The sequence below is a fragment of the Anser cygnoides genome, chromosome 22, assembly GCF_040182565.1.
Source record: "Anser cygnoides isolate HZ-2024a breed goose chromosome 22, Taihu_goose_T2T_genome, whole genome shotgun sequence".
NCBI lineage: Eukaryota > Metazoa > Chordata > Aves > Anseriformes > Anatidae > Anser > Anser cygnoides.
In genome coordinates, this window is record NC_089894.1 from 8,575,959 (window position 1) to 8,589,702 (window position 13,744).

At 76.2% G+C, this 13,744-nt stretch overlaps 3 protein-coding genes across 5 annotated transcripts; 1 reads left to right on the forward strand and 2 right to left on the reverse strand.

Annotated features, from left to right (window-relative positions):
* Positions 1-1,312: 1,312 nt before the first annotated feature.
* PRR15L (proline rich 15 like) lies at positions 1,313-3,187 on the reverse strand. The gene is made up of 2 exons (XM_048050839.2): positions 2,898-3,187; positions 1,313-2,298 (listed from the first exon to the last, which is right to left on the reverse strand). The coding sequence occupies exon 2, from the start codon at positions 2,283-2,285 to the stop codon at positions 1,995-1,997; it is 291 nt and encodes a 96-aa protein (XP_047906796.1). The 5' UTR covers positions 2,286-2,298; positions 2,898-3,187; the 3' UTR covers positions 1,313-1,994.
* A 421-nt stretch (positions 3,188-3,608) lies between these two features.
* Positions 3,609-7,051, forward strand: CDK5RAP3 (CDK5 regulatory subunit associated protein 3). 2 transcript variants are annotated; one of them, XM_066981845.1, is made up of 14 exons: positions 3,609-3,721; positions 3,836-3,893; positions 4,011-4,142; positions 4,245-4,345; positions 4,445-4,493; positions 4,634-4,812; positions 5,005-5,141; positions 5,258-5,402; positions 5,690-5,803; positions 5,894-5,966; positions 6,110-6,198; positions 6,283-6,488; positions 6,628-6,799; positions 6,870-7,051. In XM_066981845.1, the coding sequence occupies exons 1-14, from the start codon at positions 3,716-3,718 to the stop codon at positions 6,933-6,935; spliced, it is 1,527 nt and encodes a 508-aa protein (XP_066837946.1). In that variant the 5' UTR covers positions 3,609-3,715; the 3' UTR covers positions 6,936-7,051. The 2 variants fall into 2 exon arrangements, with proteins under 2 accessions (XP_066837946.1, XP_066837945.1); XM_066981844.1 differs by having other exon boundaries at positions 3,611-3,721; positions 5,891-5,966.
* A 2,674-nt stretch (positions 7,052-9,725) lies between these two features.
* COPZ2 (COPI coat complex subunit zeta 2) lies at positions 9,726-13,680 on the reverse strand. 2 transcript variants are annotated; one of them, XM_066981842.1, is made up of 8 exons: positions 12,103-13,680; positions 11,120-11,188; positions 10,937-11,018; positions 10,748-10,839; positions 10,634-10,689; positions 10,431-10,508; positions 10,121-10,172; positions 9,726-10,044 (listed from the first exon to the last, which is right to left on the reverse strand). In XM_066981842.1, exons 1-8 carry the CDS (start codon positions 13,018-13,020, stop codon positions 9,859-9,861), a joined length of 1,533 nt encoding a protein of 510 aa, XP_066837943.1. In that variant the 5' UTR covers positions 13,021-13,680; the 3' UTR covers positions 9,726-9,858. The 2 variants fall into 2 exon arrangements, with proteins under 2 accessions (XP_066837943.1, XP_066837944.1); XM_066981843.1 differs by lacking the exon at positions 12,103-13,680 and adding an exon at positions 11,584-11,675.
* Positions 13,681-13,744: the final 64 nt, after the last annotated feature.

Genomic DNA, 13,744 nt, shown 5'->3' on the forward strand with positions numbered 1-13,744 from the left:
GCCGCGTCCCAGCGAAACCGGGCGCCGATAACCTTCGCCCTCTCCAGCTCCGGGTGTTTGTGCGCCCAGGTGCTGCTCTCGGGGCAGGATCGTTCCCTGCCGAGGAGCAACGTGGGGACGCGCGGCCTTGGCCAGCGGGGCGGGAGGGTCCCCGGGGCCTTCTGCGGGGGTCCCACAGCCGGGGGTCCCCTGCAGTGGAGCAGAGCCCCCGGGGCTGCGTGCAGCCCGCCAGCCGCTCAGGGGGGAGAGCCCCCAGTGGGATGCGGCACCTCCCCTGCCCCCTCGGCAGCTCCCTGGCCCTGCCCAGCCCAGGGATGCCCCGCGTCCCCGCAGGGCTCAGGTGTGCTGGTATCGTCGTGGGTCCTGTGCCAGAGCCGGGAACCCCCTGGAGCTGGGCCAAGCCCGGCCGGGTGGCGCAGCCTGGGGATGGGGATGGGGTGGGGATGGGACGGGACGGGACGGGACGTGTGGCTGCTGTGTTGCACGGTGCCTGTCCGAGGTGCCTCCCCTGCCCCGGTGCCTCCTTCACCTGACTCCCTTGGTCACCGTGGTGCGGCCGTGGTGCCCGACAGCCGGGGTGGGGTGGGAGGGGACGTGGGGCCGGCAGCACCTCAAGGAGGCGGCTGCACATTCCGCTACAAGGCCGGGGGCTCGGTGGGGGTCTGTTCAGCTCCGCAGGTGCCCGCCACAGAGGGTGACCCGAGACCTCGACCTCCCCACCCCGCGTGCCCCCATGGTGCTGGGAGCCCCGGTGCCACCGTAACGGGCATCACCCAGCCGGTGGGTGCCGGCCACGCGCCCTCCCCCTTCCCCCGTCCCTTTGGGGCAGGAACCCTCGGGTGCTGCCAGCAGGGGACAAAGAGCACCTTGTGAGCGCGTGTTTGGTGAGCAAACAGCCCGGGGCGGGAGCTGCTGGGAAGCCCGGGCTGCCCTGGCAGGGGCTTTGTGCCAGGGAAGGGGTCTGGCTGCTGGCGCAGGTCAGGTTTTACAAGGGCCGGGGCCTTGTTGCAGGTGTGTGGCTGCTCTGGGGGGAGGGCAAGCCCCCGGTGCACCCCCGGGCTGGGAGCACCGCTGGCAGCCCCCGGCCACCCCTCCCAGCCCGCAGCGTGGCGGGGCTGCCCGGTCCCAGTCCGTGCATGGTCAGGTGAGGTTGTGCCTCCGCGGGGCCGGGGACTCCCCGGGGGGAGCGGGCCTGGAGCCGTGCCCAGCGCTTGGCTCGGAGCCCCGGAGCCCGGAACCGCCCGCGCCTCGTGGCACAGCTCCGCCACCGGCCCCGTGCCCTGGGGCAGCCGCACGCGGGCACTGCGCTCCCTTTGTTCCCAGACCTGCTTTATTAACACGGAGCAGCAGCAAGAGCTCACAAAAGGCACAGCTCCCAGAGAAGGAAAGGAAAAAAACAGAGAGGAGCTGCGAGGGCGGCCTGGCCCCGGGCTGTGCTCGGCTCTCCCCTTCCGGGAGCAAAGAGCAGCTCCCGGGGCGGGCAGGGCACCGCTCCCGGTGCGACACCGCGGGGACACCGCAGCCCCCCGAGGTCCCTGCGGGAGCCGCTCCGCAAGGGTTTGCTCTGTCCTGCGGGCCCGGGGCCGGGTCCTACCAGATCTAGCGGGGCGAAGATCAGCACAGACGGGCCCGGTGTGCGGGGCTGCCGGAGCACGGGGTGGTGGCAGCCCCTGGGGACGAGCAGGGCTCTGCCCGGTGTCACCTCCGGGGCCGGGAGGGGCCGGGGCCACGGCACCGCGCTCGGGGCAGTGCCGAGGGATGGGGCTCCCGCAGCCGGCACCCACGGGGGCTGCGCTCAAACAGGATTGTGGCCGTCTGCTTAAATAAAGTCCGACCCGAGTCACTTCTCCTTCCGAGGTGCTGGGGGCGCGTCTGGCCAGCCCCGCAGCAAGCCCCCCCGCTCCGTCGTGTCACCGGCACCGAGCCGAGCGGGATGGGAGGCTGCAGGGGGGCGGGGGGGCCGCGACCCGCCGGGACCGTGCCCCCTCCCGGCCTCATTTCTCCTCCCGCTCGGTGCCCGTGCAAAGGCCGGGGTTGTCGGCCAGCGTCGCCCGCACCTTCTTCTTCTCCTTGAAGCGGCCGGAGTTGGAGACCTTCACGTGCTTGCCCTTGCTGCTCTTGTCCACGATCTTCTCCAGGCGGGCGGCGAACTCGGGCGTCCCCTCCTCGCCGCTGCCCTCGGGGCCGTCGCCAGCGTGGACGTCGGGGCTGTCGTACAGCACCTTGGGCATGGACTTGCGCTTCCGCAGGAAGGTCAGCTTCCACCAGCTGTGGCTCTCAGCCATCGCCGCGGGGCGCCTGGGGGGGACGGGGGGGTTACGGCTGGGAAGGGGCCGGCGCCGCCACGCTGGGGGGGCGGCAGTGCCGGGCTCTGCCATGTCCCCGGGCTGCCCCACGCAGCAGGGCCGGCGGCGGTCCCGGGAGCAAACAGGAACCGGGAAGCAGCCGGGAGCCGGCGGGGGCCAGGGCCTCGTGTCCCCGCTGCCGGGGCCGTGTCCCAGCCCCGGTGCTGCGGGTGGCAGCGGGATGGCTGCGGGGCCCCGGGGTGGGGACGGTGTCCCGGTGCTGGGGGTCCCGGTGCTGGGGATCCCTGGGCTCCATCCTGGGCGTGGGGACGAGGCGGCCCCGTGCCCGCCGGTGCCACCGCTGGCCCCGCACACCGGCCCCCACCCCACGGCCCCCGCCCGGCTCCGCCAGCCACCGAGCGCTGGCCCCGTGCCCCCGGCGGTGTTTTCAGTGCCGGTGTTCGAGGCCACCGCGTCACCCAGCCCCGGCACCGGGACGTGGCCAAAACCCCCGGTGGTTCGGGGCTTCCCGCCTCGGGGCCACGTCGTACCCGGTGGCACCGCCGGTGGCAGGCGCCCCGCGCCCCCCGAGAGCCTCGCTGCTGCCCGTACCTGCGCCTCCCGCCCCGCCGCGGGCCGGGCACACCGGGCAGGGCCCGCACCTGCCGCTGCCCCGCCGCGAGTCAAGGTGAACCCGCGCCCAAACCCCTCCCGCCCGGGCAGGCGGCGGGGCCGGGCCGCGCTGCGCTGAATATTCATGACGGGGGGCGGCGGCCGGGCCCCGCCGGCGGCAGCCCCGAGCCCCGAGCCCCGGGCCGGGCTCCCCGGGGGGGTTCCCGGCGGGGTTCGCCCCCCGGTGCCGGCCGTGCCCGGGGCGGGCTGCGGGGGCGCGGTGCCGCCGGGAGCACCGGGCTGTGGCCGGGCAGGGCCCGGAGAGACCCCCCCGGTCCCCGCTGTGCTGCGGGGGGGCACCGGGGGTACCGGGGGGGGGAACGTGCGGCGGGGGCACGGCCCGGGGGGCGCGGGGCGGGGCCGGGAGGGGCGGGGCCTGGCGGGGCGGGGGCGGGGCCTGGCGGGAGGGGCGGGCCCTGACCGGGAGGGGCGGGGCCATCCCGGTGCCGCCCCCTGCCCGTTCCCTGCCGCCCGCGCGCCACTGCGCATGCGCGCTGCGCTCCGCCCTGAGCGCACCTCCCGGCGGCGCCCCGCTCCCATTGGCCGGGCGCCCCCTCCTCCCCGCCAATCAGAACAGCGGCGCGTGGCGCTCTTTCCCCCCCGCCCCCGAGCCGCCTCCTCCCGATTGGCGGCGGGGCGGAGCTCGCCGGGCCGGGCGCGTCGCGATTGGCTGCGCGGCGGGAGCCGAGCGGGGATTGGCTGGGAGGGGGTGGGGCGGACGGGGCGAAGCGGAAGCGGCGGCGGTGGCTGCGGGCGCGATGCAGGTGGGGACGGGGACGGGGACGGGGACGGGGCAGGGGCAGGGGCAGGGGCAGGGGCAGGGGGCAGGGTCCCGATGCCCGGTGCCGGTGCCCCCTCCCCCCTCGTGCCGCCCGCAGGCCCCTCCGCAGGACTACCGGGACGTGCCCATCGACATCCAGACCAGCAAGCTGCTGGGTACGGCGGGGCCGGGACCGGGGCTGGGGCCGGGGCCGGGGCTGGGGCTGGTACCGGGGCCGTCACCTCCCCCGGCCCCCCGGTGCCGCCCCGCCGCAGCCCCGCGCTGTCCCGCAGACTGGCTGCTGGACCGGCGGCACTGCGGGCGGCGGTGGCAGGCGCAGGCTCGGGCCGTGCGGCAGAGGATGGAGGCGGCGCTGCGGGACATGCCCGAGCACCCGGAGATCCGGCGGCTGCTGGCGGGCACCGGTGAGCACACGCGTGCACGGCGGGGGCCGGCTTCCCCCCCACTCCCCCCGGTTCCGGTGCGCGGCCCCGGGGACGGCCCGGTGACGGCGTCGCCCCCGGCAGCCCTGCACTACTTCCACTGCCTGCGCATCGTGGAGATCCTCAGGGGCACCGAGGCCTCCACCAGGAACCTCTTCGGGCGCTACTCGTCCCAGCGCATGAAGGTGAGCGGGCACCGGCACCGGCACCGGGATGGGGCCGGCAGCAGCCCCGCGCTCACTGCCCCCCCCGCCCTGCCGCCCCCTCCTCTGCCTCCCCTCCAGGACTGGCAGGAGATCGTGGCGCTCTACGAGAAGGAGAACACCTACCTGGGTAGGGCCGTGGGCAGGGCTGCGATGGGGAGGGGGCACACGGGGGGAGGCTGCCATGGGCCGCACGCAGCCGAGGGCTCCGGGTGCCCGGGGCCGGCAGGGGCCCACATGGCAGCTCAGGGCCCCGCCACCGCCCCGCAGCCGAGCTCGCCAGCCTCCTGGTGCGCAGCGTCAGCTACGAGGCCCCCGCGCTGCGCAAGCAGATCAGCCGCTGCCAGCAGGCCCAGCAGGACTTCGCGCGCCGCGAGGAGGAATGTCAGCTGGCGGCCGCTGAGCTGCGCGAGCGCTTCTACGCCTCCTGCAAGCAGTACGGCATCACCGTGAGTCCCCGGCCCTGTGTGGGGACCCTGTGTCCAGGGGTGTCCCCACAGCACCGTGCTACCTGTGGGGGGAGCTGGGGGTGGAGGGTGACGCCTCTGCTCCTGCCCAGCTCTGGGAGCGGGGGGTGAAGCTGTCCCGGGGCGTTTGTGCGCGTGCTTCCCCAGCCCAACACGTCCCTGCTCCCTCCCCAGGGAGACAACGTGCGCCAGGAGCTGCTGGCCCTGGTGAAGGAGCTGCCCTCGCTGCTCTCCGAGGTCGGGGCGGGAGCCGGCGCGCTCACCGAGGCCATCGAGCTGTACGAGGCCTGCGTGGAGTTCGTGTGCGAGAGGTGGGCACGGGGGCAGGACACCTGGGGGTGTCTCCCAGTGGGACCCTGCTGGGGCGGGGGACATCGGGGGCTCCCTGCCCTGCACCTGACACCGACGTCCCTGCGGCGCCCACCAGCTCGGCAGAGCCGGTGCTGCCCCTGCTGCGGCACGTGGGGAGGAGAGGCAACACCACCGTCTACGAGTGGAGGACGGGGCTCGAGCCCGTGCGGGTGGAGCGGCCGGAGGTGCAGGAGGTGCCGGAGCAGCCGAAGGAGGACGCGGTACGAGCCGGCCCCGTGGTGCTGGGGGCTGTGGGTCTGTGCTGCAGCGGGCTGGGGAGGTGAGCGTCTCCCAGCAGAGATCTGCCTCTCCCCAGCGTTCCCGCTGCCTTCCTGCAGCGTCTGATCCTGCTGGGAGGGTGCAGCGGCGGGGCCAGGGCTGTCTCGGGGCCAAGGGACAGTGGGGGCTGTGGGGCAGCCTCCTCCAGCAGAAACGGGGGAGGCTCCCGGCTGGGAACGGGCAGAACAGTTTGGGGGGGCTCAGGGGGTCGTTGCCCTTCTTGCCACAGATCGACTGGGGAGACTTCACGCTGGAGCCCAGCGGGGCAAGCGACGGCACTGCTGCCGGTGGGGGAGCGCAGGACGAGATCGACTGGGGCATCACGCTGGAGCCCAGCCCCCAGGTGACGTCTGGGCACGAGCTCTGGCCCTGCTGGGGCAGCGGGGGGGTTGTGGGTGCCCCCCCTCACTGGGTGCCCTCTGTTTTGCAGCAGGACGATGGCATTGACTGGGGCGATGGCGAAAGTGACGGGGCCCAGATCTCGGTGTTGGAGGCTGGCACCGAGGGTGAGCATGGCCACAAGGGGGCATGGGGGTCCGTGCCCCCCCCGCCTGCAGTGCCCTGGGTGGAGAGACGAAGGTGGGAGGGGGGCAGGGGGCACAACGGCGCTGTCGGAGCCATGGACCTCCCTTCTCTGCTCCCCCCCCAGTGCCTGACGGGGTCGCTCGCGGCTCTGAGGCCCTGACGCTGCTGGAGCACGCCGAGACGCGGAACCAGTTCATCGACGAGCTCATGGAGGTGAGCAGGGCTGGGGCGGCTCGGGCACCGTCCCCAGGCGGGGTGGGGTGCTGGGCGCCCCCCCCAGCGGCTCTGTCCCCGCAGCTGGAGCTGTTCCTGGCGCAGCGCCTGGTGGAGATGGAGGAGGAGGCCGACGTCCTGGCCGCCAGCCAGTTCCAGCTGGCCCCTGCCACGCTGCAGGGCCAGACCAGCGCCCGCGTGGGCTCCCTGCTGGCCAGCACCCGGGCGCTGCTGGGCCAGCTGGGCACCCGGCGCATGCAGCACCTCTTCACCATTCTCGCCTCCCCCAGGTCGCCTCACCGGGGGCACGGGGGGGAGCTGGGGGTCGGGGCCGGGGGCAGCGGGATGGGGGCGCCCCTGGGGGCAGCGGGATGGGGGCGCCCCTGGGGGCAGCGGGGGGTGACGGAGGGGCCGCCTCTCCCCCCGCAGGTACGTGGACCGCGTCAGCGAGCTGCTGCAGCAGAAGCTGAAGCAGGCGGAGCTGCTGCTGGCCAAGAGGGAGGCGCTGAGCCAGAAGCGGCAGGAGGCGCTGGCGGAGCAGGGCGCCCTGGAGCCCAAGCTGGACCGCCTGCTGGAGACGACCAGGGAGCTCCAGCGGCTGGTGAGGGACGGAGCGGGGCTGCCCCCGGCTGCCCCCCCCCGCCCCCCCTCACCCGGCCTCTGTCCTGCAGATCGAGGCCGACATCTCCAAGCGCTACGGCGGGCGGCCGGTGAACCTGATGGGCGTCTCGCTGTGAGCGGGGGGGGTCCTGCCCCCCCCCCCCCGAGGGGTCCTGGGCCCCCGCTCCCCTTGTCCCTCCCCAGCGGTGCCGTGGCCGCGGGCTGGGCGCTGCTCAATAAAGCTGAGGCCCCATCCCCGTGTGTGTCTCACTGCGCCCCTGGGGGGGTCTCGGTTTGGGGGGGGGGGGGGGGGGGGAAGAGGAGCCCCCAGCCCAGGGCCGGCACCAGGCTGACCCCGGAGCCCAGCGCCCGGCCTCGGGGGGCCGCTGCTGATTTAATTTCGATTTTAATCTCGGAGCCGCGGGGGGGTGATTCAGGGCCCGCTGGTTCCTGCCGCCCGCTGCGGGGGGGCCGCGGGCCGTGAGCGGTGGTTGGAATTCCCGGGGGTGCCCCCGGCCCGCCGGGGCTGCGCGGGGGGGCTCCGGGGGCCGGCCCCGCCGTCTCCGCGGCGCACAAAGCGCCTTCAGCCGCCCTTAGCCACCGCGGGGCCCCGGCCCCTGACCCCCCCCCGCGGCCGGGGCAGAGGGCAGCGGCGGGGCCGGGGCCGGCGGCACCGCGGGGCTTTAACGGGGATTAAAGGAGCGCGGGGGGGGGGGGGGGGACGCGCGGCGGCTCCGGCACACAAAGGCGCGGGGCAGGGCCCCCCCGGGCTCCGCCTCCCCCTCCGCCGCTGGGGGGGCCCCGGCTGCTGCTCCGCGTCCCTGCCGGGGAGGAATTAATCACAATTACGGGGCCGCCCATCTGCTCGGGGCCTGCCCCGAGCTGCCCCCCCCGACCCCCCCGCAGCAGCTCGCTCCATCGCTGCGGGGCGCGGCGGCACCGCCGGGGCCGCGCCGTCGGGGGGGGGCCGCCCCCAGCGCCCTCTCACCCCGCGGGGCCCTCGCCTGTCCCCGCGGCCCCCCCCCCGCAGCCCCGGGTCCCCCCCTGCTCCGCGCAGGGTCCCCCCCCGCTCGCTCCCAGCCGCTCTCCCCGCTCCCAGCCCGGTTCTCGGGGGCAGCTTCCCGGCGGTGGGGGCTGCCGAAGGCACGGGGCTGGCGTCTGCCCGAGCTGCGCCCCCCCGGCGGCCCCCCCCGGCCACGTTTCCCCCGTCGGTGCCCTTTAGGGCAGGCGCCGCAGCTGCGCGGGGGCCCCAAATCTCCCCGTTAAAACGACGCCGAGCGGGGCGACAGCTGCCCGCCGCACCGGGGACACGTCTGTGTGCTTCGCGGGGGGGGCACCGAGCCCGCGTCCCCCCTGCCCCGGGGGCCTCCGGGTGCTCGGGGCAGCTCCCGCGGCCGGGGGGGGCAGGAAAACGGCAAAGGCCGTGAGGGAGAAAAGCGGGACCGGGGGGGAGTCCTCGGGGGGGGGGCTCGGCCGGCCCGGTGCCCGTGGGGGGGGGAACGGGCGGAAAAAATGGGCCCGGGGGGGGGGGCGGCTCTGGGGAGCTCCGGGGCGGGGACGCTGCGGAGCCTCGGCCCCCCCCCAGCGGCCCCCCCGGGGCCCGGTGTTGTCCCGGTTCGTTTCGTTCCGTTCTGTTCTCGCCCCCTCCCCTTTCTCCGCTTTTCCTCCCCCACCCCGCAGACAAAACGCGGCTGCCAGGCTGGGGCCGGGCCATCCATCACCGCCCCCCCGCGGCTCCGCGCCCCCCCGGCCCGGCCCTGCCCCTGCCCCTGCTCGGGGGGGGCCGCGGGGCCCGGGCTGGGGCGGGGGGGGGCAAGGGGGGCCCCGGGGGGGGCAGGGCCGGTGGCTGCGGTTCGGGGCCGAGCAGGGGCGGGGGGGGGGGCGGGGGGAGCCCCTCCCGGGAGGCCCCGCGGTGCCCCTCCGGCCCCGCTGCGCTTTGTCCCCGTGCCCCCGGCAGCTGCGGGCCGCGGGGCTTCCGCGCCCCCCCCCCCCCCCAGCTCGGGGGCCCCCCGGGAGGGGACGCGGGGTCCGAGGACCCCCGCCGGCCACCCGGGACCGGGGGGGGGGGCTGAGACGTGCGGGGGCTGGGCGCGGCCACCTGCCGCCCCCCGGAGGGGCAGCGCCGCCAGCTGCTGCCCGGGGCCGCCGCGTCCCGGCCGGGCCGGGGCCATCGATCACGGCGGGCGCGGAGCAGCTGCGCGGGGCCGGGGGGGGGGGGGGGGGGGGGGCGGGGGGGCGGCCCCGGGGGTCCCGAGGCGGGGGCGCGGCCCGGCCCCCCCGCACTGCCCCGCGCCGCCGGCAGGGGGCGCCGCAGGACCGCGAATAGGGGGCGGCCGGGAAGGGGCGGGGCCGGGCGCCATATAAGGAGCGGGGCCGGGGAGGGGCGGGGCCGGGCGGGTAGGGGGCGGGGCCGGGCGCCATATAAGGAGCGGGGTCGGGGAGGGGCGGGGCCATGCAAAACCGCGCCGGGGCTCGGCCGGGGGGCGTCGCGCGAGAGGCGGCGGCAGCGGGGGGGGGGGGGAGTCCCGGGGGGCTCCCAGGGGGCTCCCAGCCCGCAGTGCATGGGGGGGGCCCGGGGGGGGGGGCCTGGGCCGGTGCCGTGTGACCGTGACGGACCGGGCTGGGCCCGCCCCGGCGATCTGCAGCACCTGCGGGTGCTCGCCCACAGCCACCCGCGGGTGGGCGGCAGGGGGGCACCCGGCTGCGGGCACCCCCCGGTGGGGCTCGAGCCCCCCAGGGACCCGCTGGGGTCCTGCGGTGCGGCCCTGCCCCGGGCGGCAGCGGTGAAGCCGCAGGGAGCCGTGTCCGCGCTGCAGGGGGGGGTCGCCTCTGCCCCCAGAGGGGTCGCGCCAGGGCTGAGCCCCGGGCCCGGAACACCGGGGGCAGCCCCGGGCCTGGAGCAGACGGCGGGGAGCGGGGCGCTGGGAGCCAGGAGCTGGGGGCAGCAGCTTTATTTGGGGCGCATGGAGCCGAGCGGCTGGGGCAGGCCCAGGGGCAGCCCAGAGCCATTTGGGCTCCATGGCGGCCACGCGGGAGGGCGGCGAATCCTCCAGTTCCCCTTCAGGAGCGCTGAGCGGTTCCCTCGGCGTTCTTAATGCCGGGGGTGGGAGCTGGCGAGGGGCCGCTGACAGAGAGCTGCACCCGCTGGGCACTTCTACTTGTGGGGGGGGCTCCTGTGCCCCCCTGCTCGCGGCTGCCCGCCAGGTAGTCGAAGAGGACGAAGCCGTAGGGCGCGGGCTCGGGGGCCTGTGGAGAGGCCGAAGGTGGGGGGGGGGCGGGGAGGAGGCAGGGGGTGGGGGGCAGCACGGGGGCCAGCACTCACCCGTGGGCCCAGGCGCTGCAGCACGCGCTGTGGGTCGCTCTCCAGGATCACCCTGTGGGCAGCGGGTCCAGCACTGTCCCGTGGGGCCTGGGCAGCTCCAGTGCTCCTGGCGCGGCTCTTGCCCCAACCCCGGCTGCGCCCCCGTTGCCACCGCCCTGCCTCAGTTTCCCTCCCCATGCCAGGCGTTTTATGGTGCCTGGATGAAGGCTCAGGGATGGGGCTGCTGCAACGAGGCGAGCTGGGCACCCACATCTGCTGGGGCTGCCCCACTGCCAGCACCCACGGGGCCCAGGCTGCCCCCCGGCCTCACCCCCTGTCCACGATCTCGTCCACCACCAGGAAGGCCCCGTCCAGGTTCTCCAGCAGCCAGCGCTTCTCCAAGTCCTTCCTGCGGGCGAGCCCCCGGGAGGTGTCCCACGCGTGTCCCCTCGCTGGGTCCCAGCCCACGGCGCCACCCAGGGTGAGCTGCCCCCCACCCTGCCTCGGGGTCCCCTTGGGGTGGGGGGCACTCACCGCAGCACGAGGCCGAGGGTGTCGCAGAGGCAGCCGAGCACAGCCGACAGCATCAGCTGCGGGAGAGCGGCGTCAGCGCGGCCCCGTAGGTCCGGCCCCCCCAGCCCCCCGTACCTCGTTCTCCTGGGGGCCCCCCACCACGTAGAAGAGGAGGTCGCTGCTGCTCCTGTAGACCACGGTGAGTCCCTCCAGGAAGGCGATCTCACCTGCGGGGACGCAGGACGGTGTCTCCCCGGGATGTCCCCGAGCACACCAAACCTTTTGCAGCCCCCCCCCTGCTGCAGAGGCTCCCCCCGTGCTCACTGCCTGCCCCGCGGGTCTTGCTGAAGATGCTGCTCTCGAAGGCCGCCTGCTCCTGCGCCGTGGGGAAGCTGCTGTCGTAGTACTGGGAGGCGGGGGGGGGGGGTCAGCACTGCGGCCGGATCCAGCACCCCGACCCCCCCGGAGCGGGGAAACCACAGCAGCGAGGCCGGGGCCGAGCTTCACCTTGGCCAGGAGCCGCTGCCCGCGGCTGTCGAGGATGAGCAGCGCCTTCACCGTGTACAGCGAGGGCTCCTGGGGGCACAGGGGCTCAGCCCCCCCGGGCCGGCTGCAGCTGGGTCCTGCCTCGCGCTGCCTGGGGACGCCTGTGCCCCCCGAGCCCCCCCACCCCACTGGGGTCCCCCCCCTCTGTTTTTTGGGGACCCTCCCTCACACCCCTGCCCTGCACCCCATCCACTCCCCCCCGTTTCTCCCCATTTCCCCACCTCTCCCCCCACTCCCCCCCATTGCACCCCCCAACTCCCACGTTTCTCCATTTCCCACCGTTTCTGGGGTTCCCCCATTTCCCCCACCCTCCCCCCCCCCCATTTATCTCCCCTTCCCCCCATTCCCCCCTCCCCTTCCCACCCGTTTCTCCCTGTCCTGCGGTGGCCACAGGAAGTTCCCGGCTGCCCCTGTCCCAGCCCTACTGGCAGCCCCGTGGGCTCCATGGCTCCGCCGTCCCGGGCAGCCCCCCCGTGCCCCCCCCGGCGCTGACGTTGCCGCACCCAGCCCAGCCCGGCCCCCCCGGGCCCTGCCCCTGGCCCCGGTGCCACCGGCCTTGTCACGGCAGCAGCTGGTGTCCTCCTGAAAGCCCCCCCCGGCCGCCTGCAGCAGGGGAGGGGTGGGCACGGGGCCCCCCAGGCTGGGTTCCTGCACCCCAAGGTGCTGCAGTGCCTGGCTGCTGGGGGGGGGGGGGCACTCCCCAAGGACTCCCCCCACGAACACAGGCTCTGCGACAGAGCAGTGACGGGGGGGGTGCGATGGGGTGAGGTGCAGACCCAGTGGGGCAAGGAGCCCCCCCCCTCCCCCGGGGTCACCCCGGGGGTGCCAGGTTTGGGCTCCACCAGTGGGTGCCCCCAGTGCAGGCTGCGGGTGCTGCCGGGGGGGGTCGGCACCACGCCGGGTCCCGCCCTGCCCCGGGCTCCCGTGCCCTGCCGGTGACTCACCGGCTGCGCCCCAACCGCCTCGGTTTGCTTCCACCGCCGGGGCCGGGGTGCGCTCCCCAGCGTGCCTGCCTTCGGGCACGGGGCCGGGGCCGTGGTGCTGGGGCTGGAGAGGCTGGAAACGGGGCTGGAAACGGGGCTGGAAACGGGGCTGGAAACGGGGCCGGAGAGCTGGAAACGGGGCTGGAAACGGGGCTGGAAACGGGGCTGGAAACGGGGCTGGAAATGGGGCTGGAGAGGCTGGAAACGGGGCTGGAAACGGGGCCTGGCCCTGCCGCTCGCAGCCCCAGCGCTGGGGAGCTCCTGCGAGGCCCCAGCCCGAGCTGGGAGCCCCCTGCCCTCCCCGGGCGTGTTTCTGTGGGGCGCGGGGGGGGCCCGCCAGCAGCGCACGGCAGCGCTCCGTGTGCGTGTCCCAGGAGCTCGGAGCAGCCCCCGCCGCGCCGTGCCGCAGGGCCGCTGCTGTCCCCGAGCGGCCCCGGGTCCGGTTTTCACGCAGCTCCGCACCAATTCTGCTGCTACGAGGCCCTGAAGCCGGCGGAGGGCTGGGACCGGCCGGCTGCCAGGCTCCGCATGGCCCCGGGGGGCTAAAAATAACGCGGCCAGGGGCAGCCGGCTCGGGTTGCTGCTGGCAGCGCCCCTCGGCCCTGTCCCCGTCCCCTCGGCTGCCTGGGGAGGCGCGAGGAGGGCTCCAGGAGGGCTCCAGGGGGGGTTCCGGGACGTGCCCGTGCCCCACGACCACAGGGCGCGGTGGGGACAGGCAGGCGCCGCGTTGTGCTCGCCAGCCCCGTCACGAGGCGCTGCTGGCCTCAGGGACGCCCGGGCTCGGTGACACCCCCGGCTCGCCCCCCCCCCGTGCTGCGCGGAGCGGGAGCCGCTGTCGCAACGGAGCCGTGCCCGCCCCGCCGGCCGCCGTTGCCCCATGAACTCGCCGATTGCGGCGGGCCGGGGCCGGGGCCGCGCCCCGCCTCCCGTGGGCGGTCGGAGGTTGTTTTGCAGCGAGCGGCGCGATGGGGGCGGGGGGGGGAACGGGACGACCGGGGCGCAGCGAACCGGTGATGGGGGGGCCGGGGCGCAGCGAGCGACCCCGACCTGCTCTGCACGGGTGCTGCCGGCCCCCTCCCCGCGCTGCCCCGTCCCTGCCCCCCGGGGCGGGGGAGCTCCGGGCCGGTGTCGGGGCGGCCCCGGTCCGGGGGGGCTGTGCCGCCGGTCCCCATTCCCCAGCTGCGCTCAGAGCCCGGTGCCCGCACCCAAACCAAGCCGTGACGAAGGGCGCGCGGCTCCGCGGCTGCCCGGGGGAGGTGCCAGGGGCCACTGCGCGTCGCCCGGCCCGGGCAGCTCAGCACCGCGCGGCGCTCGGCCACCGAGCGGCCTTGTTGGGCCCTGCCTGGGCCCAGGCCGGGGCCGAGCTCCCGGGGGCGATCGAGCACCGGCTGCAGCCGTCCCCGCCCGGGGGAAGCAGCGCTGGGCCGGGCGTCGGGGCCCGCGCCCGCTGTCCGCCTTTCTCGAACGAGCTCCTCATGGGCTCTGGCGTCCTGCTCGGCCCGGCCGGGCCGGGCGCTACCGAGCAGGGGCCGCGGGGGGGTGTGGGGGGGGTGGCGCTGCCCGGGCCCGGCCCCGGTTCCCCGCAGGCCTCGGCCGTGAGGGC

Bases quoted from the DNA above. Each gene is read 5' to 3' on its own strand.
- PRR15L (XM_048050839.2), bottom strand. From the start codon at position 2,285: ATGGCTGAGAGCCACAGCTGGTGGAAGCTGACCTTCCTGCGGAAGCGC.
- COPZ2 (XM_066981842.1), bottom strand. From the start codon at position 13,020: ATGGGGCAACGGCGGCCGGCGGGGCGGGCACGGCTCCGTTGCGACAGC. The intron at 11,019-11,119 runs GTGAAGCTCGGC...CCCGCCTCCCAG, and splicing joins GGCAGCGGCTCCTGGCCAAG to TACTACGACAGCAGCTTCCC. The intron at 10,173-10,430 runs GTGAGGCCGGGG...CGCTGCCCACAG, and splicing joins GACGAGATCGTGGACAGGGG to GGTGATCCTGGAGAGCGACC.
- CDK5RAP3 (XM_066981844.1), top strand. The intron at 4,143-4,244 runs GTGAGCACACGC...CGCCCCCGGCAG, and splicing joins GCGGCTGCTGGCGGGCACCG to CCCTGCACTACTTCCACTGC. The intron at 5,142-5,257 runs GTGGGCACGGGG...GGCGCCCACCAG, and splicing joins GTGGAGTTCGTGTGCGAGAG to CTCGGCAGAGCCGGTGCTGC.